The following is a 25267-nucleotide window of genomic DNA, read 5'->3' as shown; positions in this document are numbered from 1 at the left end:
AGGAGAGTGAACATGTCTGTCCCTACAAATGATTATTAAATGAGGATATCATTCAGCTCAACACCCACAGCTCCCCTTTCAAGTGAAGGTTCCTATAAAGAGTGGAGTTTTTATTGTCACCTTAAATAAGGGAATCAACTCACCTTTTCCCAAGGACAGTTTCAGTTTATGTCCCTCCATCTTACCTCCTTCTGGAGTTTCAAACACCACAGGGGAGCTCTCAGGGCCATCTCCTCTGGAGCTGTAAGCCAAAACTGTCAGGTGGAATTCACTGAAGGGGTCCAGGCCAGGGATCATCCCAGAGTTTCTGTCTCCTGCAAACTTCAGGAAGTGTTTCTCTTGGTGATGCCTCTTTCCATCCAGCAAGCTTTTTGTTTTCCACCAGTTTACCTGCGAGGAGATTGGAATTTCTATAAAAAACCATGTTGTATGGGAATGAGCATGATCATGATCTCTCTCACCTTCCCAAAAATGAGCGATTGCAATCTGGGACTCATTTAATAATTTACTCAATGATATACAAATATTTATAGAGAAATTTGTCACCTTGTAGCCTCTTAAGTGGCCACGAACTCGGTCCCTTGGTATCCCAAGCCAGAAAACTTTGACCAGGGTGCTGTTCACAATCTCCACTGACACGCCCGAAGGAGCAGCATCTGGAACTGTAAAAACAAAAGTCCCAGGTGTTAAAAACTCTTTCAAGAGCCCAGATTCACACTGCTCACAGCTCCAGGGCTTGGCTTTCCAACTCCAGCCACACCACTTTGTGCAATCTCACTGCAAGCAGGCAAAAAGCCATTTCACCTGCATCCAGTGGGTGGAATGGGCCAATAAACATTATTTTTCTGTATTTTCTGCTGAGGGTTGGAATACATGTGCACTGGGACACATGAATTTCTCCACCAGTATTTATGATTTCCTGTTTCAAGCAATGCTTACAGTAGTGAGAAGAATAAAAGAAATGATTAATACGGCACTCAAGAAGGCAATCATAGAGGTTTTTTTTAGAATCAATTTCATTTTACAACTAAGCTCATTAAACAGTAGGATTTTAATCACTGCATAACACAGAGAGCTATTACAGTGCCTGAAAAAAAGGAGGCCTTGATCCATTGACAACTGAATTGTGAGGAAGATTTTCCACTGGTAGATGTAAAATTAGACTCATAACAGAGAGACAAAGAAAATAAACATGTGGAGTTTCTTTTTCTAGTTCTCTCTATTCACCATCTCTTCTGCACCACCAGACCTCCCTGTTCCCATCTCTGCCCAAGTGGGATTCTCCTGTCTGACCACCACTGAGTTAATTTCCAGGACTGAATCTCCACCTGGGAGCCATGGAAAACCCATGGGTGGAGAAGATGACAAATTCATCAGGGACTCTTGGACAAGGTAACACGTGGTATTGCCTGGAAATTCACTCAAACAGCCATTGCCTGCAAGTTTGTCCCTAATTGTCAGAGTATTTAATTTCTGACAGTGTTAAACTGTTGGGTCAAGCCTCAGAGAACCCAAAGATTTTTTTTTCCTACCAAGTACAACACGACTGCTACACTTCAGAGACTTCTCATGGACTGTGGCCTTCAAACAAGTACCCAGACTAAGCCAACAACTGAGATTAATGAGAGCACAAGTGACCTTTCCAAAAAAACCCCTCAGAGTCCAGCAGGCTGGCATCCAGGCACCCAGCAGGGTCATGCCCAAGCCTCATGGAGCCCATCAGGCTGAGCACTGGCAGCTCTGCGCTAATCCATCACTCCACACCCCGGCGCTCTGCAGCACAGGGAAAACCCCATTTTCACATTTTCCTGCCACTCACCATCCTCTCCTGAATAGCCAATGGTGATGTCTGGCTCGGGGCCAGAGCCCAAGTCGTTGACAGCCTGCACTTTGATCTCGTAGGGCACGAAGGTGGGCGCGTTGCGCACGCTCAGCGAGTGCTTCTTCACCAGCTCCTCGTTCCACTCGCCCTCCACGCCCCGCTGCCTCCAGCTGACTCTGTACTCCAGCCCCGGCCCGTTCCTCTCCAGGGGCTTCAGTGGCTGGGGAGAAGACAAAAGAGATCCTGTCTGCCTGTGCTGTAACCACGAAACAGCAGCCAAGGGGAGCAGGGTAATGTAGGAAATAGAAGAAGTGCAAGACTCTCAAAAAGCTGTGGGAAAGCAAATCTCAGAGTGAAGAAATGCAAAAAAGTTGGGGATGAAAGATCAGGAAATAATAGAGCTGTGTGCTGTGTAGAAACAGACCTTAGAAAATATGTTTAGCAAGACAGTAGAATTATGTAAGCTTAATAATACCCATTGTTTTAAACCATTACAAGTAAGCATTGTTAGAAGCAAGAGATACATGTAAGTTTACTAATTGTCTAGAACAAACACTTGTCAGCTTTTAATATTTTAATATTATCCTATTGACTAAAAAAACCTTTAAGAGACTATGTAACTAAGAACAGCTTATCTGCTGTTGTAAGCACCTAAAGCTGTTTCCATCTCCCTCTTAGTTCTGTAAAATGAGGTTGGTGGCTGTAATGGAATAAAAGCTTCAAGATAGCTGCTCCAGCAGACCTGCCCCATTGTTTGTATATAGATATATATGTAAATATAAAATAAAAAGCAAAATATCCCAAAACCAACAGGGGAAAATTTTGGAACATGTCCTACAACACTGAGAGAAAAAAGGGGCAAAACCCCCAAGCTTTGAATTTTTGCTGTTATTTTAATTTGAGGATGATTGGAACAACAACATCATGACTTCAAGAGAAAGGAGGGTGAAAGGCTTGGATTAAAATCCAGATTAATTGCTAGGAGCTGTATTTCTGCCTCCTACACACATCAGGTTTTGTTTTGTCACAGGTTTTCCTGTGTGAGGTAAAACCACATCCCTTCAGCACAACTGAATTGCACAGTTTGGCATAAGGCTGTGTGTGCCTTTTAGCACAGATAAAATTTGCATTTTATCCTAGAATTTTATGTAGCACAGCGAGTTGGGTCATTAAAATTTAGATTTGTTCTAACTACACACCAAATGTTGGAAATTATGCCTGGACATTAATGTGCAACTGCTGGGCCACTCTGCTTTTACCAATCAGCTGGAGAATTCATCCCAGCAGGGTTTCCAGCTAATTAACATGAATTTTTAAAATATTAGGAGATGTATAGCAATAGCTGTCATGAGACATCATCAAGTTGAGTTTATTTCTCTGAAAACACACTACTTTAATTAAGAAAGTTAAATAATCACCTATCCCACCAAAAAAAGCTACACACTGCAACAGCTATGGGTGTTTCCCACTATATAGGCTGCTTTTAATAATATTTTAATATAGGCTAATATGAAATGTGTAACAGCTGGTTTGTATCCAAGAGGTCTGACAGGAAATTGCATCAAATACCAGTAGAAAGTAATTCCCCTTTGATGCTCCTCATGCATGGGGAGACCTAAATTTGGAGGATCTGCAAAAATTCCCACTGATCTGCTCTGTGGTGAGGATCTTTGGGATGTCTGTGGCAAAAGAATTGGGAGATTGAGCAGCTTTCTCACAGGCACCACCTCAACAGCAAAGATCTCAGGGAATGGGATTTGCAAGAGAAGCTGGAGAAGTAAAAAATTCCACCTAAAAAATAAAAATTATTGTATAGAGTTAAATTGCAGCACTGCTTGACTCTTATTTTGATCTTCCTTAAAGCAGCAAATCCTTGGCTGAAAATCCCAGTCACTGAAGCTCAGCTGGCCTCTTAATCCAAACTAGGCAGATTAACATCATTCTGTCTGTCACAAATAGCATGTGCAGTGCCCAGCAGCTCCTCTGAAAAGCACCCAGGAAATGCCATCAATAAATGAATATCCTGTTTACAACATGTTAATGATTCAACAAGATTTAACCAAGCCTTTCCATCCCATTCTCTCCCTCCAGATCAGCTTCACCTCCCCTTTTGCCCTGTCTGAGCAATGATTATGAAATTCCTGCTGTTCAAAGGTGTGTTGGTCATCCCAGTATTTCCCAGTAAAAGTAGTGGATACTAAAACTCTGAATTTCATTGATTCATTAAAATTGGCAATGGCCTCCAAGATCAAATTCAACCTTTTCTGAGAGGCAGAATTGTCTCCCCTGGCCCTGGGCTAAAAATCCCATTCAAATCCCAGCCCATGTACATTGAGGGCACCTCTTGGATGCAATTATACCCCAAACCATGACTTCCCACTGGGAAGCATTTACTTTTCCTCACTGGTAGCAGCAGATTGAGGAGTAAATATGCAAATTGTGTGTAACTCCAGCCTCAACAAAAACCTGCTTCCTTCCACAGTTGTGGATATTTGTGCTAAATGAAGGAATACATAACTCAACTGCTGGCACAGAAGCTTGAGGCTTAAAACCCAGGAAATTTGAAGTCTGGAAACCATCCTCCAGATTTTTACATAATTCCTTTGATGCACGTCACAGGTTTTGGTGGTTTATCCACATGCCTTTAGTTCTTGGTGTAAAAATTCAAATCACATTCTCTTGGGCAAGGAATCTGTGAAATTTTTAAACTTCCAGGCTGGAAGGGCAGAAGCCATGAGCCACCCATCCTCTCCCTGGGCCTAGCTGGTAATTTTAATTGCAGAGCAGGGTAAGACCACAATTATTTGAATCAATTTCTTGCATACAAGAAGCAAAGAAGAGCAAATGTTGGCGAATTCTCATTATGCTTTACATGATTTCAGGGGTTTTTTTTTAATATCCTGTAAAGTCAGACATAAAAAAGTATTTTGAAACAAAAATGATACTGGGGCTGAAAATCCAGAATACATTTAAGTCAAATTCAACTTTCAGAAGAATAAAGGATCGTTCCTATAGGATTTGCTAATCTTGCCTTACCTCCCATTTCATCACCAATTCATTGGGTTCAGAAGATTCAGCTCGGATGTTCTCTGGGTTTTTATCTGGAGCTGAAAACACACAGGTGACAAGGTTAGTTTGCACATCCCATTTATTTGTATTTAGCATTCAAATGCCAAAAAGGATGGGAAATTCCCCTGTTAGTGACAGACACTTAAGCAAAAATCACTCATGAGATGCATGACTTGGATCAGCCAAGCTGATGGGACCCAAACATGTCATTTATGCAGTTTGGAATCCTAAGTGCCCCTGATGGTTGGAGCCACCAGCTAACAGAGAACTGTGACTTTTGGATTTGAAAGCACCAGATGTGGGGGGATTATGAGCAATAGATTTTTCTCCCTGTGGGGATAGCAAACAGAAGGTGCATCATTAGAGGTACACACACAGCTGGAAAGCTGAAGAAGGACCTGAAATTGGTGTAAATGGGGAAACAAAGAGAGAAAATGCCAAGGAATGCAAATGCTGTGCTGAACAGTTGGTCTCTAAAATGACTTTCAGGGAGACAACATTTTCTGCCCCAGTGAATGCTCTGTAAATCGAGATTTTTGACAAGCTTAGTGCTCCTGAAAGACTCCCTGTAAACCCAGCCCTTTCCCAGGACCTGTTTGTCCATGCAAAAGGTGCAAAAATCATCAGAGTGAGGTGTGGAAAAACCCAGCAGCATGGAGTCCTTGTTTTGGCATCCCCGGGAATTTCATTGAGAGCAGAAATTGGGTCATTAAAATTTAGATTTGTTCTAACTGCACATCAAATGCACAAAACAATGCCTGGAGATTTGATGTGCAATTGCTGGGCTGCTCTTTTTTACCAATCACTGAAGAATTCATCCCAGCAAGGCACCCATCTAAAATATCAGAATACGGTGAGATCACGATTATCAGGATATCACGAGATATCCTCCAGCTGATTTTATCCCTCTGAAAGTGTGCTGCTTTAATCAATTTAAATGGTCACCTACCCCACCAAAATTACTGAGGGTCATTCCAGTCCACTGAACCAGCTAGGGACAATTCCCACCACAAGAGAAGACAAGGACCAACTTTTAATAACCCCCGAGACCACCACCGAGCAGTGCCAGCCACCCTGATTTCCTCACACCCTCTGGAGCATGGGAGGGCACAGATAATCCAAAAAAAGCACAGAAAACACTGATATTTATGGAGGCAGGGGCAGGTTTACCAGCTGGAGGGGTGGCATAACGCAGGGAGGGTTGGCTGGGCTGGCTCCTGCCCACGGCGTTGACGGACACCACGCGGAACTGGTAATTGACGTACGGGGCCAGGGACAGCAGGGCTGTGGTGACATTCCCTGGCACTCTGCTGAGCTCCTGCCACCTCCCCGGCTCCCAGTGGTTCTCTTCAAACTCTATTATAGACTCTGGGCAGGAAAAAAGACAAAGAACAAAGGAAAAATGGGTTAAAGAAACAACTTAGTGTCAACAGCGCGGGTGGAAATGAATTTACAGAAAAAAAAACTGTCGTAGTTAAAGTGATTAAATCTGGCCATCAGCAGGGTTTGTGTCTTGTGACAACCAGCACGTTCCAGAATCCTAAACAGCCCTAAAAACTGTGCTGGAAACCCCTTCCTACCATTCACAGGGCTGTTGTGGCTGGCCCCAGCTCTCCAGGAGAGTCGAACGCTCCGGTTTTGGTTCTCCGAGAGCTGGAGGTCTTCTGGTGGGTCAGGAACATCTGAGAAAGAAAGGAGAAGTGTCAGGGGCACAGGAAGGTATTTCTGTTTGTCCTGGCATTGGAACAGCACAGTCAGTGAAGGTGGTGGTGAAAAACCTCCTGATTTCAAGATGGACAGACTGTGGGAAGTCTTTGAAAGATCCCGAATCTCCTGGTGCTGATTTTCCCCTAATAAACACAAAATCCTTCTCAAATTCATCTCCCTCTACCCACATCACTGTGCTTGCTGATTTTTCTTTCCAAATTAACCCCAAGATTCACCCAATCATTAATGGGTATTGACACTGCTCTGGGCAGGATGTTGTGCCAGCATCACTTGGATTTACCCTGGGACAAATCAGAGTGGGAGAAGATGCCTCAGCTCTGAGTTGTTGAACTTTGGCTTTGGGGGTGTGAGTGGAAGGAGAAGATTCATTATCCCAGCCATGGTGATCTACATTAATGAGGAACTGGAAAATTCATTACCTGCCAGTTCAACTAATGCTGTCCCAACTAAACTTCTGACTGACAAAGTAATTTCTTACAGAAAAACCAGTGACTTCCACCACCATGACTCTCTTCGTCACTGTGAAAAAAATCCACTGTGTTTGTACTGATTTTTTAAAATTAAAATACTGAGTTTTCATCTCAGGTTACATCAAGAAGTTTAACATTTCATATTTGGATATTTTTATTTTCTTTGCATTTTTTTCTCTATTTCTCTTGTACCTGGGAAATAAAAAATCAGGAAAGCACAGTTTAATCTACAGGCCTGTTGCTGCTCTATCCTTGGAGCACAGCTGGTTAAAATTCAATATATTAATTTAAAGATGGTGATGGTGCATCTTAAATATTCTCATCCCTCTACCTGTTCATTTGAAACACAAAAAATACTAGAATTATTCTAATTGAGTATTTATTTTACTCTTAGTTGCCCCTAATCTGATGTCTCCATTTCATTTTTCAGTCAGCTCACAAGTCTTTAATTGCAAAAACCTGAATTTTTCACTTGGAAAATAAGAGATGTTAATTCACCAAGACCTTTCTCATATACAATAAATAAGGGGGGAAGCACAAAACTGTTTTTCTTCTTCTGAAAAGCACCTTTTTAAAACGGGATAAAGTGCTTTATGAAATTTTCATAAGTGAAGTAACGAATAATCTACAAACATTTTGAATTATACAGCGCTGAAGGACACAGCACCATAAATAATGTGCTCAGTGTCTTCCTAATTTACTGTTTACTGAAAAATATCACTCCTTTTAAATGGAAAAACATATTGAAGGGCAGATTGACTTATTTCTTACTACAATCACTGCCAGCAATAAATGAAAAATGTAAAATGAAGCAATAATAAATGTAATTAAAATGATGCAAAGCTGTCAGAGAATCATCAAATCACAGAATGGTTTGAGTTGGAAGGAACCTTAAGGATTTTCTAATTCCAGCCCCCTCCTTTGGGCAGGGACACCTTCACCTGGGCCAGGCTGGCCAAAATTGTGACCACAAATCAGAATTTTGGCTGCTGCCCTTGGGTGCAATGAGTGCACAGCCCAAGTTCATCCTCTTAATTCCAAGTGCTCCTTTAGGGAGGGATGGAGGTTGTGAGGATGCCAAGCTTCAGACCCAGGGGTCAAAGCTCTTCTCTGCTCTTTGCCTCTGGACAATCATTTATACTCAGATTTACAGATAGAATTAATTCCTTTTAGGTGATTAACTCACACTGATCTCCTGAGGAGCTGCACATCCAAATATTGTCCTGATGGCCTTCAAAAAACAGTCCAATGTTTGTGCAAAGTAAAGTGAAGGACTGGCCAAGGACTTCAAACAGCAGCAGAACCATTCTCAGTGTGCTCTGACACCTTCCAGCCCAGGCAGCTCCTGCAGCCACTGAACTGAGACAAAAATTCTGCCTCATCTCACCACACCAAAGATGAAAATAAATCGAGTTTGTGCCAGCATCGCCACTCCCAGAGATAAGGGACAGCACAGCTGAGCTTAAGGAGTGAGAGGCTGTGTGAAATTGGCTTATTGAGGCTCTGTGAAAAGGAGCAGAGAAGCAGAAGTGCTGCAGGGCTGATTCCTGCTGCAAGGAAAATGGACCTTACCCAGAACAATCAGCTGTGCCTCCGCCTCGGCAGCGTCCAGGGCAGTGCTGGCCACACACCTGTAAACCCCCTGATCCTCCAGCAGCACACTGGAGATGAACAGGGTATCCCTGTCCAGGATTATCCTGCAGGAAAAATTAAAAAAAAAAACAAAAAAAAAGACAGTAAGGGTTGGGAAAGTACATAGGATGAGTACGGCACGCAGACGTCGTTGGCTGAAAAATTGTTCGTAAAAGAATTTGGGGCATTTTCATTAAAAAGCTGCACACTGGGCTCTGTGACATGGAAATGTTATTGTGGTTCTGCTCTGCACTGTGCTGATTATTTGTAATTTTTATTATTATTTATTTTTATTTATTATTTTTATTTTTATTTCTTTATTTATAATTATTTATTTAATTAATAATTTATCTATATATAATTTATTTATATATAATTAATTTATATTTACACAATAATTTATTTATATAATAATTTCTAATAATTTGTTTATTTTTATTTATTTCTTTATTATTTTTATTTATTTATACATTTTTATTTCTTATTTCTTTGAATTATTTGTATTTTGTGGCAATTTTGCCTCCGTGGCTGGAGGTTGGCCTGTCAATCCTGCTCTGAAAAGAACCACATTGAGATGCACTGGATGAGCATCCAGTCATTAATGAGACACAGATATGGGGTTTATGATGGAGTTTTTAAAAGATTGAGGGAAACTGAGCATTCCCAAGGAACTTTTGTCATGTCCAAAGCACCAGGGAAGCTGCCAAGGATCCAAGGCCATGGGTTCCATGGCAAACATGGAATTTCCATGGCACTGCCTCACCATCCTACAAGGCTCAGCAGGATTCTCACCTCTCCAGTATTTGGGAACCATCTCTCTGCTGTGGTAATTAATAAAGACATCAGATTGCCCCCTGTGGCACCCTCTATGGAATACAGGCTGAGCTCCAGCCCCTTGACATCAATGGAAACCCAAAAAAGGGCAAAATTCTGCCTGGACCTGCAAATCCTAAACTCATATATAGGAAAAATTCACAGCAGAATGCCTGAAACGTGTTTACCATCACTTCAGCACTGCCAAGACTTTGTTTTGGCCAAATAAGTGCAAACAAGAAAAAAATCCTGGTTCCACTGAAGTGGAGAATCAATCTGCACTGGAGTCAGGATTGTGTTTTTGGGTTGGGCCAACATTTATATTATAATAAATATATATATATGAATTATGTATATATTAATATCTAACTTTATATTCTGCTATGATGGTAACAGAGTTAATAAACCCAAACCCATTTGGCTCAAAACTCACACTGCTGCATTGATATAGATGTGTATAAAATGCAGATCCATTCACATGTCACATGGAAAACTCTTTGCAGACAAAAATTTGCATTTCAAGCTATTAAGGCTCATGTTTAATGAAACTCCAGCACCACAGCAGATTATCCAGCTGAGATCAAGAACAGCCTTGTTCCTTCCCCACTCACCTGCCACCTTCTGTGCTGTTGACTGGCAGCTCATCCCCATCCTTCCTCCAGGATAATTTAAAACTGTGTTTCAAGTGGGAATCATACTCAGCCTGGCATTTCAATAAAATTGAATGTGATTTCAGCACTCGGGGGTTCTTCGGAGTAACAACAAGTTTTGTGGCATCTGATTGATCACAGAAAAACACTTTGATTAGGTGAGAAAGAGGCTTTTATATCAAATTTTCACCAAGCACTTCATCTACACAAATCAACCTCAGGAGCAACAATCATGTCTTTTTTTTTTTTTTTTTTTTTTTTTTTTATATGTACAAACATTTCAAGTGAAGGATGGTGGGATTTGAAATAGATATTTGCCAGGATTTCTTTTCTTTTTTTTTATCTTGAAACATTTTTTTCATCTTCAAACATTTTTTATCTTGAAATGTTTTTTAGCTCGCTCCAAACCAAAGAGTTCCAGAAAAAAAAAATCAACAAATATCCACTAAAAAAAAAAAAGTTACAGGTGAAAATCCTTGTTAGCAGCCTGTCATGAAATGGATTATAAAAAAAATAAAAGGCTTGAATATGATTTTTATGTCTAATTGCCATTTGAAATAAGCTTTGGCAATGATCCAAGAAAAATTAGAAGCTTATTAAAGTCAAGTGAGAAAAAATTATTGCAATCAAATTTGTTCTTTTAATTGACTGTAATCTGAATGCAGAAAGAGAGGAATAAGTAAGAAGAAAGCACTTAGCTGAATTTATTTCTGCTGTGAAATGTTGCTCTGTGAGAATTTCATTGTACATTTTTATGTTTATTATCACTGTAAAATTCCCAAAGCCAGGGAGTGGGTGGAAATGGAACACAAAGAGTGGGTTTTTCCTCAAGTTTGTCACAGCAAACCTACATCAGAGAGCTTTGCTAATTGAGTATTTAACAGGGTCTTTTATTGGCAAGCCCTAAATCCTAAATAAATTTGTAGAAAACCCACTAAATGCCACCTGTGGGAAAACCCCTCCTGCCAACAAACCACACAAATCCCTTAAAACAGAGCTGCAGCACAAGGGATGGATCTAAAATTTATAAGTAAACACATCTGAGGATTTTTTTTTGCTCTGTTTAAAAATATTTATCAACAAACAGGCAAAAACCCAGTGCAAAGTCCTGCAACGTGGGAGTTAATCCAGTTTGGGGTGTGCCTTCTGATCAACAGATGGGAAGGAATTTTAGGGAAGGGAATCCCTAAATCCCAGGAAAGAATCTGGATCAACAAGGGAGCAAACAAACCCAGGAGCACAGGGAAGGTTCCCAAGGGTCAGGCCTGAGTCTAACAGGGAAAAAGGAGGGGAAATCCTTTCAAAATAATGTGCAAATGCAAATTTTTGGTGGCCTGTGCAGCTTCTGCAAGCATCCAGAAGAAAATGAGCACCATGTGTGAGCATGGAAAAACAGCTGAAAAGAGACCTGTGACAATTTCAGACTGCAACATCCAGAGAATTCCTAAAGTCACAGAATACACCTGTACCCTGCACTGAATATTTACCACTTCCTGGAAAATTACAGACAAAAAATCTCAGCAGCTGTGAGTTCCTTTCTGTTCTTACCCCTTATATCCAGATTAGCAATGATTGCTCTTTTCCCCACAGAATTTTTCGCCCAGCACACGTAGGATCCCGAATCCTCCTTCTTGGCATCCCTGATCTCCAGGGTGCCATTCCTGTTGGAGTCGTAGTGAAACGCTGACACGGGCTCTATGATCTCATCCTTGGTCCTAAAGATGGGAAAAGCAGGCCTGGGTTACTGCAGGAAGTGCTTAGGGGGTTGTTGCAGGGGAATTTTGGGGTTTGGCTTTGCCCCCGAGCAATTAAAGTTGGGATTAGCGAGACACTTCATCCACGTGCAGCAAATTATAAAGGGAATTTATGATTTAAGAGTCCTGCACACCAAACCCACAGGGACAGTTTAAAAAATTCCCTAAAATACTCTTGTCTTTAATCTACAGCTGCCACCTGCAATTTTATTGCACCTGTCACCTGCTGTGACAATCCTGTGATTTCCAGCCCTATGGGAAGCATGTCCAGGAAAATGTGTTCTGTAAGTCACTGTGTTTCCATCTCAATAATGTCTCCAAACTTGAAGAGTTGTCAGCATGAAACTGATGAAGCTGCAGCAGGATTTGGCTATAAACAGCATGGTTTTGTTTAATGTATAGCTTGGCATTTGTCTCAAACAGGTATTGGGACTTCCAGGAACTTTTTTCCCAAACTAGCTCTTCAGAATTCTTAAAAGCACATTTAAACACAGAAAACTTATATTATTTATATATATATATATAGCTTTGCTGCAAATTTCTATTCTGAACTCCATAGAAATAACAACTAGCAGACTTTTCAAGCTTGGGAAAGCCTCCAGAAACTTGTTTCACATGAAAAAAAAAATAAAAAAATTCCCAGTATCTTACCATATGACATCTGCTGCAGGTGAGGCAAAGATGTCACAGCGCAGGAAGGCACTGTAACCCACAACTGTGGCATAGTTTTCCCCATCTGGGGTCAGGATCAGGGGGGCAATATCTGCAGGAGAAAAATTTCAAGGTGAGCAGCACTGCATTTCAGAGCTAGGAATATAAATATTGGCCCAGCATCCTCCCCTCTCCCAGCAAGGGTGAGAGGTGTTTAATGGGAATTTCACAGCTCTTTGGAAGAGCTGCACTGAGCAGCTGAGCTCTCAGAGATAACAGGGGTTTACTGCTGGACATGGCAAAAATTGAAACATCCAGGAGAGAAAACAGATTCAGCTCTGCTGCCTCTGGAGATGGTTTTTATTCAATAAATTCCCCTCACTCCTTTTCTTCAAAGAATAGACTGAGTATCACAACTGAAATCAAAGATTAAAGACACACTTAATAATTCAAAACCAGCGTTGTGGTCACAATTCAACCACCAGTGGTTTCACTGTGTTTGAATTTACATTTTTGAGCCCAATATAACCACGTTTCTAAAATCTATCAAAGCTCAGGAGTGTCTGTGCTAAGCACATAACACTGCCCATGATAAAACCTGTGGCACAAATTTGGACAATATTTCTTAAAATCTGGGGTCAGCCCAAAGGAACCATGAGATTCCTGTGAGAATTCAGCCTGGTGTTTCTGGATGTGATCTCTGGGAAGGGACAGCCCATGCTGGATCCCAAAAACCTGGGTTTTTGATCTTTGTGTCTGGCACTGACCCCCTGGAAAGCACTGCTTTAGACCTGAAGCCTTGGAGATGGTTTATAAATATGAGTGATAAAGTCATGGGTGTGCAGTTAAATAGAAGTGTGTGATTTCACACGGTGAAGGGTTTTAAATTTGAGGTTTTTATAGAATAGTGATAGGTAATAGGACAAGATGGAGGATTTTGGGTGGTGCCTCTTTGGGTGTTCATTTTCCTTCTTCATGGCTTTCAAGTAGTATTTCTGGTTGGTCAGTGTCACACTACAGGCCATGGGAATTGGGTCAAAAGGATAAATAATATAGGTGTTAATTCTCAATAGGAGTGTTTAGCTTTAAGAGACCTTGTAGAAATGGATCTTTGCTTCTAGCAGGTAACTGGAAGAGCTGCTGAACTTTCTATACTTTAGATAAGATTCAATAAACAACCAAGCCTGACCATGAGACTATCCATTTCCATCGTGCATTTGTCAATCCTGGCTCTGAGTGAAGGCAGAAGAGACTGAGACAAGCAGAGTGAAGTGGGGCAGAGCCCCCACACTGCCCCAAGCCCGGGCACTCACTGAGCACGTTGACGTTGGCGCTGGCCAGGATGGTGCCGTGCTTGTTGGTGGCCTCGCACTGGAACACGGCACTGTCCTGCAGCTGCAGGTTGGTCAGGCTGATCTCCCTGGTGGAGATTCTCCCTCGGAAGGTCCTGCCTGGAAAAAACACCAGATTGTGTCAGGAGATGGAGGAATTCCAGATGGGGAGCTCCCAGGCTCTCCTCGCTGCTTGGAAGCCGAAGAACATCGTGAGAATCCAACCAAGACTTTGCCCAGCAGGTGAGATCCAGAGCTCTGCCTTCCAGCAGCCCCATGACCTGAGGAAAGTGCTCCAGAGCACCAAATTCCAGTAAATTCCCCACAGAGACCTTTTAAAATGATAACAATAATAATAATAAATAATAATACTGCTACACCAGTGCTCCCCAGCCACTTGGGCTTGCTCAGAAGCACAAAGGAGCCTTGTACTCCTCCAGATCCCCAAAGATGGGAGAAAATTACAGGTGAGGCAGAGGTATCACTGCTCACCACCACCCTCTTCAAGAATTCTATTTAAATATGAGTTATTTAAGTAAATAAGCCGTTCATATCTAAAGAGGTGCCAAATCACACAATCACTCAGCATGTTGAGACTTGTGGGTCCCCTCCAAGTGGGTGATTGAGGCACATCCCCTGCACCTACCATCGATGGGCATCCCATTGAGCTTCCACTGGATGCTGGGCTCGGGGCTGCCAATGGCCTCACACAGCAGCACCAGGTTTGTGCCCACGCTGTACACCCCACCCTGGGGCTTCTTCAGCCACTGGGGGGGCTCTGGGGAAACAGACACAACAGGGATCATAAAAACATAAAAGCAGTGGCCAGACAAAATTAAAGGAATAAAAAGCTGTTATATTTTTGAAGAGCCTTCAGGTGTATTTTGGGCAGATGAAGCCCCCCCCCAGGGGCTGCACCCAAAATGTACCACAGGTCACAGGTTTTCACACTTTGATAAGTTTGGTCAATTTGCATTTTAGGGATTAATCTCCCAATTACAGCTGCAGGTAATGAAGTCATTTGCCCCAAGTTTGCTCCCCTCAATCACTTTTGTTCCCATCTCTGGGCCTGAGGCAGTGAGGTGTCCTTGATTCCAGCCTGGAGAGGAATTGTTGTGTCTGCCCAAAATGGGAGAGCAGCAGCCAGCACTGGATATGGAGTTTGGAGTGATACACTAAAGAACTGCAGGATTACAAACACATGAAAATATAAAAGCTGAAATCCTCAGGCATCACAATCACAGCCCTGTGGCTCTGCTGTTGCTGGGATTCTCCAGGAGATGGCAAACACCACCAACACTTCCCAGCCCCTGCTCACAGCCCATCCCACTGCTGAGCTGGATTCCTTCTAAAGGAAAGGTAAAATCACTTTATAAAATAAATATATTAAAAAGTAATATAAAATAAAACATGCACCAGGTCATGCCATCCCTGTCCTGCAGGCTTGGTGAGTGCCAGGCAGGGTGCAGGAAGAGACACAAATGCACAGGGGAGGGGAGAGGCTGGGAAGGAGGGAATGGCTCAGCAATTCCACAAGGACCCTCAGATTTGTGATTTATGAATTAGGGTGAGGCTATTTCAGCAAGACAAACAAGGTGTGGATATCCATCCAGCTCAAATCCCCTTCCCTGGGCACGAGCAATGGCTCCATCACCTTTCCTGATCCACCTGTCCCTCTCCCTGTGCTGTGGAAATGCACCCTCACATTGATTTCCTGCTTTTCAGAGCAGAGGCTGATCCATAAAACATTTGGGAATGGTAAAACATTCTCTCAGCACTGGGGATGAGAGGTTTGGGTGCCCACAGGGTGGTGGTAGAGGAGCAGCCTTGTGCTGCTGCATTCCCTGTGCTCTCCTTCCCCACTATTCCAAGAAGATTTGGGAAAACTCCTCTCTGCAGAGCAACCCCTGAGCATCAGGTACCCAAACCTCCTTGGGAATAGACATTCATAATGAGGGAAGGGAATGAAGGGAAGAAAAAGAGAATTTAGCTCATAAATGCTTAATTCATTGCCTGAACACAGCTCCCTGAGCCTTTAGTGGGCAGCCTCAACCCAAAACACAGCCTTGAATTCATCATTTCCCCTTGAACAGCACCAAATTTAGAGATTTTAACACCAGACCTGACACTGCCTCTTCTGCAAGTGCTGGGAAGATCATGGGGCCTCTTTCCCTATTAATAAGGTGAGTTAATGTAGGGAAAACGTGAGGATTCATTAGTAAATGCTCATAAAATGCTTTGAAGATTAGCAGAGCTGTTGCCTGGTAATACAGCAACAGATGTTATCAGTGAGATATGCTGAAGCAAAACATCACTGCTCACATTCACAGGGGTATTTTTAAAAAAAAACATCCCTAAAGTGTGATGCATTTCCCCACCCAGACCAGCATTCCCACAGGAAAGCACCCAGGAATGGTTTAATTAACATAGAAAAACTCAAATCAAATTCAAGCCACTAAAGCTTATTTAAAATGGTAAAATCATCCCATTTCCTTCACACAGCAGGGATTCTTCTACCGACATCCTCACTCAGTGCTGTTCACATCCCACAGTGACATGACCACATCTGTTAAGTTTCCTGGTATTTGTCTCCAGGAAAAAAAATGCTGCAAACACCAGAATATTTTGATTTTGCAGACATTTTTCCTTCTCATATACACCATGGTTTCATCAGGAAAAGATGAGTCAGAGGCAGTGAGGTGAAAAGGTTTGTAGCAGCCCTGATTAAATTGTCGGTTTGGAATTTTTCCTCTAAATCTGCCCCAAACTGAGACAGGATTTGGTGCTCCAGGGAAGTGAAGAGGCTGTGAAGGCAATGAGATTTTGCCAGGTGTGAAATGCAGTTTCACAGAAAGGCTGGAGAACCTCTTTTCCACGTGCCAGATGTGTTATACTGCTTAAAGTATACAAAATATAACAAAATATACACATCCCTTTCAGCAACTACAAAATCCAGGGGTTGGATAATCAAATAGTTAATCTGGAATGGCAAATATTTCACAGATATTCATTCTTCCTGACCAGAGTTATCAATTTCTTTCTCCTGATTGATTTATGTCCTTATAGGAAATACTGACAGATCTAGAAATGAAAAGTGATCCAAAATGGGAATCTCCAGCAGGGCAGGATCATCTGCATCTAAAACATCCACAAAGGATCCAAACCTTCCCCTCAGCCTCTCCCATTGTGTTTTCCCCATGAATAAAACTAATTTGGAACTTCTAACCAGTCTTGCTGCAGTTTAACTCTCCCCTACCTTCCATCATCATCCCCAGGGAACTTTGTGGAGAGGCTTCCATTCCTCTGAAGGCTGTTGTGCAATTTATCCTAAATTAAAGATATCCACATTTTTCCCCCCAAATGCCATGACTTTGAGCTCTGTGACCACCCCTGCTGCCTTCTGACCTTTCCTGAAGAAGGTGAAGCTGTAAATCTGCTTTCTTTAGATGAGCCCTTCTCAGTTCTCAGCAGTCTCTTACAACACTTTTTTTTTCTCTTTTCCAGGATGATTTTTGCCTTTTCTGCCAGACTAACACTTCCCAGTGATGCTCCTCTTGCCATCCAGTGGATTCTCCCAGTAAACCCACCCAGGCATTTCCCAGCCTGTGCTGATGAAGCCAATTAGTGCTGCCTGCTGAGAATTGCTCTGCCCTTGTGCTCACTGAAGCCCATCTTTTTCATCCCACACTGCTTTCCCAATTTGTCAAGTTTGCTTCAAACTCTCCTCCCATCCTCCCAAAGGCAGGGAATCCATCCCACTCCAGGGCCAGCAGCAGCTGCTGTTACCACCCTGGGCTCTGCATCCCTGTTGGAGCAATTTTCCAGTGGAACAGAAAGTTTGTGCCTGATTAAAACATCCAGTTCTGCCTCTGCTTCCCATTAATTTAATCTCTTTTCTTTTGCTCTGGCTGAGTAATAAAAGTATTATGAGATATAACTGCAAAGGCCCTTAGCTATTACATTATTACTATAATTAATCATGATATTGTAACAATTATTTCTATTAAACCCCACCTAGAAGCCTCAACAGAGATCAAAGTAACCTTAAATCATGATGATCCTGCAAGATTTGGGGGATTTATGTTCATTTTCTGTCGAGTTTGATGAACTACAAACAACAAACAAATAAACACTTAAAGTCAAAATAATTTGTGGGCCTGCTTGGCTATTAAAAAAAAAAAAAATTCTCTCTGATTTAATAACAACACTAGGGCTTTTGTGTCTGCTCAGGTATTCCAGGCTACATCTTCCCTTGCAAAGAGAGATTAAAATGCTCAAACAGTCAAGCAATTTGCTTGCTGAATATTTTCACATGCTTGGTAATGATTGCCTGAATCTTTGCCCTCATGCTCAGTAGGATTAGCAAGTGGGCTGCATGCAAATATCATTAAAACTGGTATTTAGAAGGGTGGGGTGTAAGTCTGTGGTCCTCAAATACCAGGAAGAAGAAGAGAAAACGTGGCACAGTGGCAGAAAAAATTCCAGATTTACACCCCAGCACTCCACTGAGGATCACTGAAGGTTAACAGCAGAAACTTTTTTTTTTCATATTTAATTTTCTTCTCCCTGCATGCATCCTGTGAGAGGAACCTGTCAGCTGTGAGGAGCCCAAAATCAGCACAATCTCCCTGAAGCCTGACATGGATGCTGAGGATGTGCCCTTGAGAGTTCTCCCAGGACTCCTGCAGGAATGATGAACCTGTGGCTAACACCAGCCACATCTGCTGCTCCCAAATTGGAGAAGACAGCAGAGTTTGGGCTCAGGTTTACCTTGTACCCTGCATGTGAGGTGACTCCTGACAGGAAGAATCCCTGCTGCTGACAGGCACCATTAGTTACACACATGGAAAATGGATTTAACAGCAACTGGAAAATTATTTTTTTACACTGGAGTGGGATTATTTCCTTCTTTTCTCTTTTTCTAAGCATTTGTTTGTTAATAAGCATGAATAACTTTGCCAGGAAGTTTTCCTTCCTCTGGAAACTCTTGGAGAAGAAGGTCAATATCCTAAACTGCTAAATTAATGTTATTTCTCTGGTATTTTAGTTTTTGCAGCTCCTGCAATTTCTTTGAAGGAAATCGATTTTTGCAGCCGAGAAAAATCATAGCCAGATTGTTAAAATATTCTGCTACAGCAGAGATGCTCCAAACCATCTGGAAGGATTTCTAGGAGTCAGCACTTCCCCTCCACCACAGCTGAGAACTTGCCATGCCCTGGGATCCTCCTCTGCCACACTTCCAGCAAGGGCAGGAGGAGACAAATTTGGGTTGAGTGAGTGGAGAGGACTCATCAGAGGAAAATCTTTTGCTGCTGAGCAAAAACAGAGCAGGGAGCTCAAAGTGCTTTTTTCCCACCAGAAAACCAGTGAGCACAGAGGGGTGAGGAGCTCTGATGGAAATGAAGCACTTGGAAGATTCTAACAGGGTAAAGCTGCCAAGGATTTATTTTATTTTTTAAGTGCAGAGCTGAGGTTGGAGCATTTTTCATCAGGTTTTTGAGCTGGGCCTCAGGATTCTCAGAGAAAGTGGCAGAGAAAGTTCTGGGCTCTGCAGTGACTCCTCAGCTCTGCTGGGTCCTGGGAAAGGGAATCACCTGATGCTCACCTTGGGGTTTGGGGAGGAGAAGGGAAAAAAGTGACAAAACCAGTCATATTTCCATTTTTTAACTGCTAAAAATAATAGAAAACATATTTTAACTTTGTTTCACAGGTTTTATGATTCTTCCAGGGATTAGAGAAAACACTCCCAGCTCAGGTTGTGCCTACACAAAAATGAGAACAGGTGAAGGAGGCAAGGGATGGTCCCTTGTCTGTTCACTGAATTTTCACAGCCCACTGTGAAAATCTGAGAGCCCACTTTTGAAGCAAAGAAAATTAGTGAAATTTGACCTAAATGTCTCTCTGATCCAGCCCAGTACAGCCATTTTTGCAGTTTTTAAAGAGCAAAAAGAATAATTAGATCTTTTTGTCTGGCGTTCAGCTTAGTACAAGACATTTCATCAATATCTCTGCTTGACTCCTTCCCATCTTTAGAGTATTGAACCTGCTCACATATTTATGCTGTTCCCAGGCCTTCATGGTTCAGAGAAAAAAAAAAAAAAAAAAAACATTAATTGTATTTTTTTGTTGTTTTAGAGGTGCTGCTTGGTGCAAACCTTCCCAAATCCAAAAGGTTGGAACAAATTGGAGGAGTTGCTTTTCCCAAGTTTTTATCCCAAAGCAATAATTTTATAAAGAGTACTGAGTACCTTCCACATGCACGTGGAACTCGTGCCTGGCCCTGCCCAGGGGGTTGCTGGCTGTGCACTGGTATGTCCCCTCATCTGCTGCTGTCACTTGGTCAATCTTCAGGGTCTTCCCAAAATTCTCTGTCTCTGGCTCATCCTTGGGCATGTTTCCTGTGATCTTCACCCAGCTGAGATGAGGAGTTGGGCTGAGAACAAATGAACAAAAAAAGATTTTTGAGTGGAATGCAAAAAATGTTTTGATGCTTCACGTGGCAGAGCTGCTGGAGTCACACCTGGGGTTTGGGAGGTGTTTTTAGAGGATTTTTGAGCTTTTTAAACTGAAAATTTTGGGGCTAACTAAGGGTTTTACTGTACAGCTGCTCTAGTGCCCCTTGTTCTGCACAGCCCCTGATTGTGGGATTTCCACCAGGGCAAAGCTGCATTCCTTGGATGCAGCAAAGGGAATGAGGCTCATTCCAAAGGGCACCTGGGGACAGCCAGGGAGGGCCAAACTCCCTCCTTGGAGGTGGCTGAAATGCTCTTCCCATCCTTAGAAAAAGCCAGGAGTGACAGAACTGGGGACAGGTGCTGTGGCCACCCCAACACAGCACAGGAGACGTGGCCCCAGTGCCAGAGCTGCTGCCTGCTGTGCCCATCTGTGCCCCTGGCTCCTGCCCAGGAACCCAAAAATTCTGCTGTTCCCCAGCTCTGAGCACAGCCCTGCAAATATCCCATTATTCCCTCACCCCCCTCCTGCCCCAAAGCCAGCTCTGGGGCTGTGCCCTCCTGACACTGCCACTGCTCAGGGGATAAATCTTGATGAAATGACAGATTGGAAACTGAATTCCCTGATTTGCAGTCAGCTGCCCCTGATCTGAGCTCCTTGAAATGCACTTCCATGGTCTGTGGCCATTTGGCAGGATGGATTGGCAGAGATGTAGGCATGGCTGATCATGTTTCTGCTGAAAATGGGAATTTTAGCAAAGAAAAGTAATGCTTTACTCTAAAAGTTGCATTTTTGAAGGATTTTGATGAGAAGTTGTGCTTGGTGATAAGCCAAAGATTCACTTTGTGTTCTTTCAAAAGTGACTGCTTAAAAAAAAATAAAATTTGTTTGAAAAATTAATTTTCTAAAGAAATTTCTGGAAAATTTTGAGTGAAACAAAAATATTTCTTCCTTTTTATCTTTTTCCAAAGGGACAGAAGGACTTTTCCATCTCTTCTTTATATGATATTCACGCTTGCACATCAAAATTCATATTTGAGTATTCCCAAAGTGATTCCCCTATTAAAACCCCTTGAAAACCCTCTAAAATCAGAGTTGTGGCTTTGGGGGGGTTTGTGAGCTGACAGATCCACTTGGTGGGGAGTGAATTAGACAAGGAAATGTTGCAAGAGGGAAGCAAAACTCACTGCAGATCCCTGGAGTGACTCCAACAGAGACAAATAATTCACCTCCTTTTGGGAATGCCAACTCCACTCCCTGCCAGCTTCCACCAGCAATGCCCTTTCAAGCCCATGTGCAAAAAAACAAAATGCCCTGAACATGTGCAGGCAGATAAACATCCTGACTTTGGAATTTTATGGAGGGAATATAATTGCAGAGCCTTTAATAGGAATTATCTCTGTGTGAAGCAGAGTCTGCAGCTCCAGTCCAGCACCAGGTGATTTAAAGCTCTGCCCTACACAAAGCTCAGTCCCAGCCTAACCAGAAGGAATTCTGCTTTCTCTGGGGCTTTGCTGGGTGCACAAATTCTCTGATTCTCTGGGGGCAGCTCAGCTTTTGCACTGGGAAGGACAAACTGGGAAACTGGGAGAGCTGGGAAGGGAACCAGCTCCTTGTCAGGGTGGCACTCAAGATTTGTTTCCCCTTTTTTTCCTTACTTGTCCTTATTTTGTCCTGTGCTCATTACAAGGACAAAATTGTCTTGATTTCCCAGCATAAAGCAGTTATTTTAACCTTTCCCTATCTAAAGGGAGTCAGCAAGGTGGAGAGAGATTATTTAGAAGAGCTTGGAGTGGCAGGACAAGGGGGAATGGATTCAAGCTGAGAGAAGATTTAGAGGGGATTTAGAGGGGTTTTTTTTAGGAAAAAACTCTTCCCTGTGAGGATGTAAAATTATAATTAAATTTTGAGCATTGAAGAAAAATGAATTGGCAAAACCAGAAAAAAAAGTTGCAGGTTGTGAACAAAAGCACCGAAGCTGATGCTGACATTATTTAGTTTCTCAACATCTCAAAAGCAGCACTCCTGAAAAAAAAATTCAATTTTTAAATACAACAATAAAAAAAATATTCCATACTTACCACACTATGGTTTTAATTATTGTTCACAAGCTACAGCAATACCAACACACCACTGCTGCCTGCACTCTGTGCTGCTTTACAGCCAACAAAAAGCTCTGCACAGGGAGTTCCATTTAAAACTTGCATAATTTGCAATGTCCCTTTTCCTTTGCTCATTTCTACCTCCAAAGGTGATTAAGTTTGCTCAGCATTTTCATTACTCACAGCCCTTCAGCAATACACTCGAGGAGCAGGACACCTCCCTTGATGACAGTGACTGATGAGCTACTGCCAGCAGATTCAGGAGGGATCAGCAGTTTGGGTTTCCTTTCCTTGATAAAATTCGCTGAAAGATAAAATAAAACAGAAGTTAGGGGGGGAAATCTCGGATATTCTTCAATAATGCCACAAACATCACTGCTGCCAGAAGGTTTCTGACATCAATTTGTGCATTTTCTTTTTTATTTATCCATTCTGAGACTAAACCAGGAACCCTGATTTCCCCTGATACAGTCAGAAGGGAGTTACAGTGATATCAACAGGCAGAAATGCTGGGAAACTCCTTTTCCAACAGTTTTTTATCCTGTTTTCCAAGCACTGACCCTTCCTATCACCCCCCAGGCTCTCTGATCTTCTCAATTCCTGACCTTCAGGTTCACACCACCTTTCTTCTGCACTGGCTCCATTATCTTTCAAACCCCAGGTGAAACCCCACAGAATTGTCCCTCCTGCTTCCAATTATTAAATCTACAGTAATGGACATACAATCTGCAAGGAAGACTGTAAAAATAATAAAACAAGATTGACCTGCTTTTGATTCCAAGAGCCCATTTGTTCCAGCCTGCCAAACAAGGGTTTTAGGATGAGAAATGCAGGGTTCAGTGGCTGCCCAGTTATCACCATCATAACAATTAGCACACTAATGAATCAGTCCCCAAATGGTGCTAGTTCTTAAAAAATAGCCAGTTATGGATGATTTGGTAAAAGACCACATAGATCTCCCTGCACCATTTTCTCATTTTTAATTTTAATTTCCCCTTGCTCTGTGTCTCTGCAGATCTGTGTCACGAGTGCTCTGAGCTGCTGCAGACCATGCTGGTGCCTCTGGTCACACTCACACATTTCCCATCTGCCAAAGGCAGCCAGGCCCCTTCCCAGCACGAGTTCAGACATCCCCTCCAGGGAAAAATTGCTTCTGGAGGGGCAGGGAGGTGCACAAACCCTGCCTGTCCTGCTGCCAGGGCTCAGCCCCACGGGCAAAGGCAGAGGAGTGAGGAGTGCTCTGAGTTATCCATCCCAAAGCACTCCAGGATAACTCCCTTTTTCAGAAAACTCAGAGCTTGTCTAGCAAAAAAAACCCCAAAAAACAACTTCTAGAGGAGGTTAAAACTGGGAAAAATAAAAATTTAAAAAAAAAAAAAAAAAAAGAAGAAAAAAATATTTAACTAAAGAAATGAAGAGTCAATAGTTACCAACTCTAAATTTCATATATTTGAAACTAAAGGAAGCAGGTGGAGAATTGCAGCCTGCATGGAGAGCAGGGTATTTCCAGGATCTGCTCCACAGAGAGGCAGAGCAGTGGGAGATGGGAATGACAGGATGAGAAGAGCTTTGCTGGAGTGTCACCTGTGACACACAGGGCACCTCCATCTAGGTGAGGGGATGGGCACCCAAACTCCACAAATCCACACCCTGAGCTCCTCCTGGAGCAAGGCAGCCCCAGGGTGAGCCCTGGGACACGAATTTGTGGTGTCAAACCTTGGCTGTCTTATCCCAGACTTCTCTTAACTGCCAGGGAAAGATTTGGAGCATCCAGCTCTGGCTCCTGCTCTGAATTGATAACAGGAGAAACCCAGGACATCAATGTCCTCACTTCCACCTCTTTACAAAGCATGAATGATCCTTTCTCAAGTAAAAAAAACAGCCCTTTTTTATTAAAAACCCTGCAGACTGCTCTCAGAAACGACAAGATGAGCCAATTGTGCTCCTTGCACTGCTTAAATCCATCCCATCACAATCAAGGGGCTTTTGTGATGTGTTTTTGTGTGCAGCTCCCATTTCACCTCAGCTGGTGGAGTCTCAGTCCAAAGGCTAAAAACAGATGCATTCAACTCACCCTTAGTAACAGCAGCGTTAGGTGAGCCTGAGTCATTAGCATGCTTTACTGAAATAAATAAAAATGACAACCAAACAGACATGCAGGGTTGAGACAGAATCAAAATAAATCCAACCAAAACAAAATGCCCCTCCCCAACCTCCCAATTTCTGCCCCAAAAGAAAGAAAGGATGAAAAATATAAAGGACAGCAACAGATGAGCAACAGAGTTTTGACAAAAAAAAAAAAAAAAAAAAAACAAACAATGAAAATGCTTTAAAGATTTGTGTCATTCTGAGAAATACTTCATGGGTGATATAATCAGCATTTCATCCTTGCTGTGTACAGTGATAAACAGCACTAAGTATCCACAAAGACAAATGTTAAAAACGTATCCGTGCTCTTGTTTCTTATTTTTTATTTTTCTATTTATTTTTAATGCAGTCCCTCACAGGCACTTGGCACACAGTGCAGTGGGCAATGTCCAGCTGAGTTTAGAGAATCCTTTCAGTTCATGCCTCTCATCTTTTCCTGGCCCAAGTCCTGTGGCTTTGGTGACAAGATGGACACACTGAAGTGGTTTTTTGGGCCACTTCCAGGGCTACCAGCAGCCAAAACCCATCTAGTTTTTCTCTAATCTCTGTGTGCATGTGTGGGGGATTGAACCTATTTGAAAAGCCACAGAGAGCAACATTTAATTTGGATGTTTTTCTCACAATTACTAGCCTGAGATATGGTC

The 25267-nt window shown here is 42.4% G+C and overlaps 1 protein-coding gene and 1 long non-coding RNA gene across 3 annotated transcripts in view; one reads left to right on the top strand and one right to left on the bottom strand.

Annotated features, from left to right (window-relative positions):
* LOC306807627 overlaps nucleotides 1-25267 on the top strand; it is a 356348-nt gene that overhangs the window by 205945 nt on the left and 125136 nt on the right. The gene's annotated exons all lie outside the window — the stretch shown is intronic.
* CHL1 (cell adhesion molecule L1 like) overlaps nucleotides 1-25267 on the bottom strand; it is a 120650-nt gene that overhangs the window by 14879 nt on the left and 80504 nt on the right. For both annotated transcript variants that reach the window (XM_079317334.1, XM_079317335.1), the window contains 15 exons: nucleotides 24550-24597; nucleotides 22659-22779; nucleotides 20169-20353; nucleotides 14567-14698; nucleotides 13903-14040; nucleotides 12590-12701; nucleotides 11733-11899; nucleotides 10146-10311; nucleotides 8662-8786; nucleotides 6472-6573; nucleotides 6062-6259; nucleotides 4859-4929; nucleotides 1820-2042; nucleotides 547-662; nucleotides 186-390 (listed from right to left, as the gene is read on the bottom strand). In XM_079317334.1, the coding sequence (XP_079173460.1) occupies nucleotides 186-390; nucleotides 547-662; nucleotides 1820-2042; nucleotides 4859-4929; nucleotides 6062-6259; nucleotides 6472-6573; nucleotides 8662-8786; nucleotides 10146-10311; nucleotides 11733-11899; nucleotides 12590-12701; nucleotides 13903-14040; nucleotides 14567-14698; nucleotides 20169-20353; nucleotides 22659-22779; nucleotides 24550-24597 (2109 nt within the window). The remainder of the gene's footprint in view (nucleotides 1-185; nucleotides 391-546; nucleotides 663-1819; nucleotides 2043-4858; nucleotides 4930-6061; nucleotides 6260-6471; nucleotides 6574-8661; nucleotides 8787-10145; nucleotides 10312-11732; nucleotides 11900-12589; nucleotides 12702-13902; nucleotides 14041-14566; nucleotides 14699-20168; nucleotides 20354-22658; nucleotides 22780-24549; nucleotides 24598-25267) is intronic.

This window comes from Erithacus rubecula (genome assembly GCF_903797595.1).
Source record: "Erithacus rubecula genome assembly, chromosome: 13".
Classification (NCBI taxonomy): Eukaryota; Metazoa; Chordata; class Aves; order Passeriformes; family Muscicapidae; genus Erithacus; species Erithacus rubecula.
The sequence above is the reverse complement of the archived record's forward strand: the minus strand, read 5'-3'. Positions and strand labels throughout refer to the sequence as shown.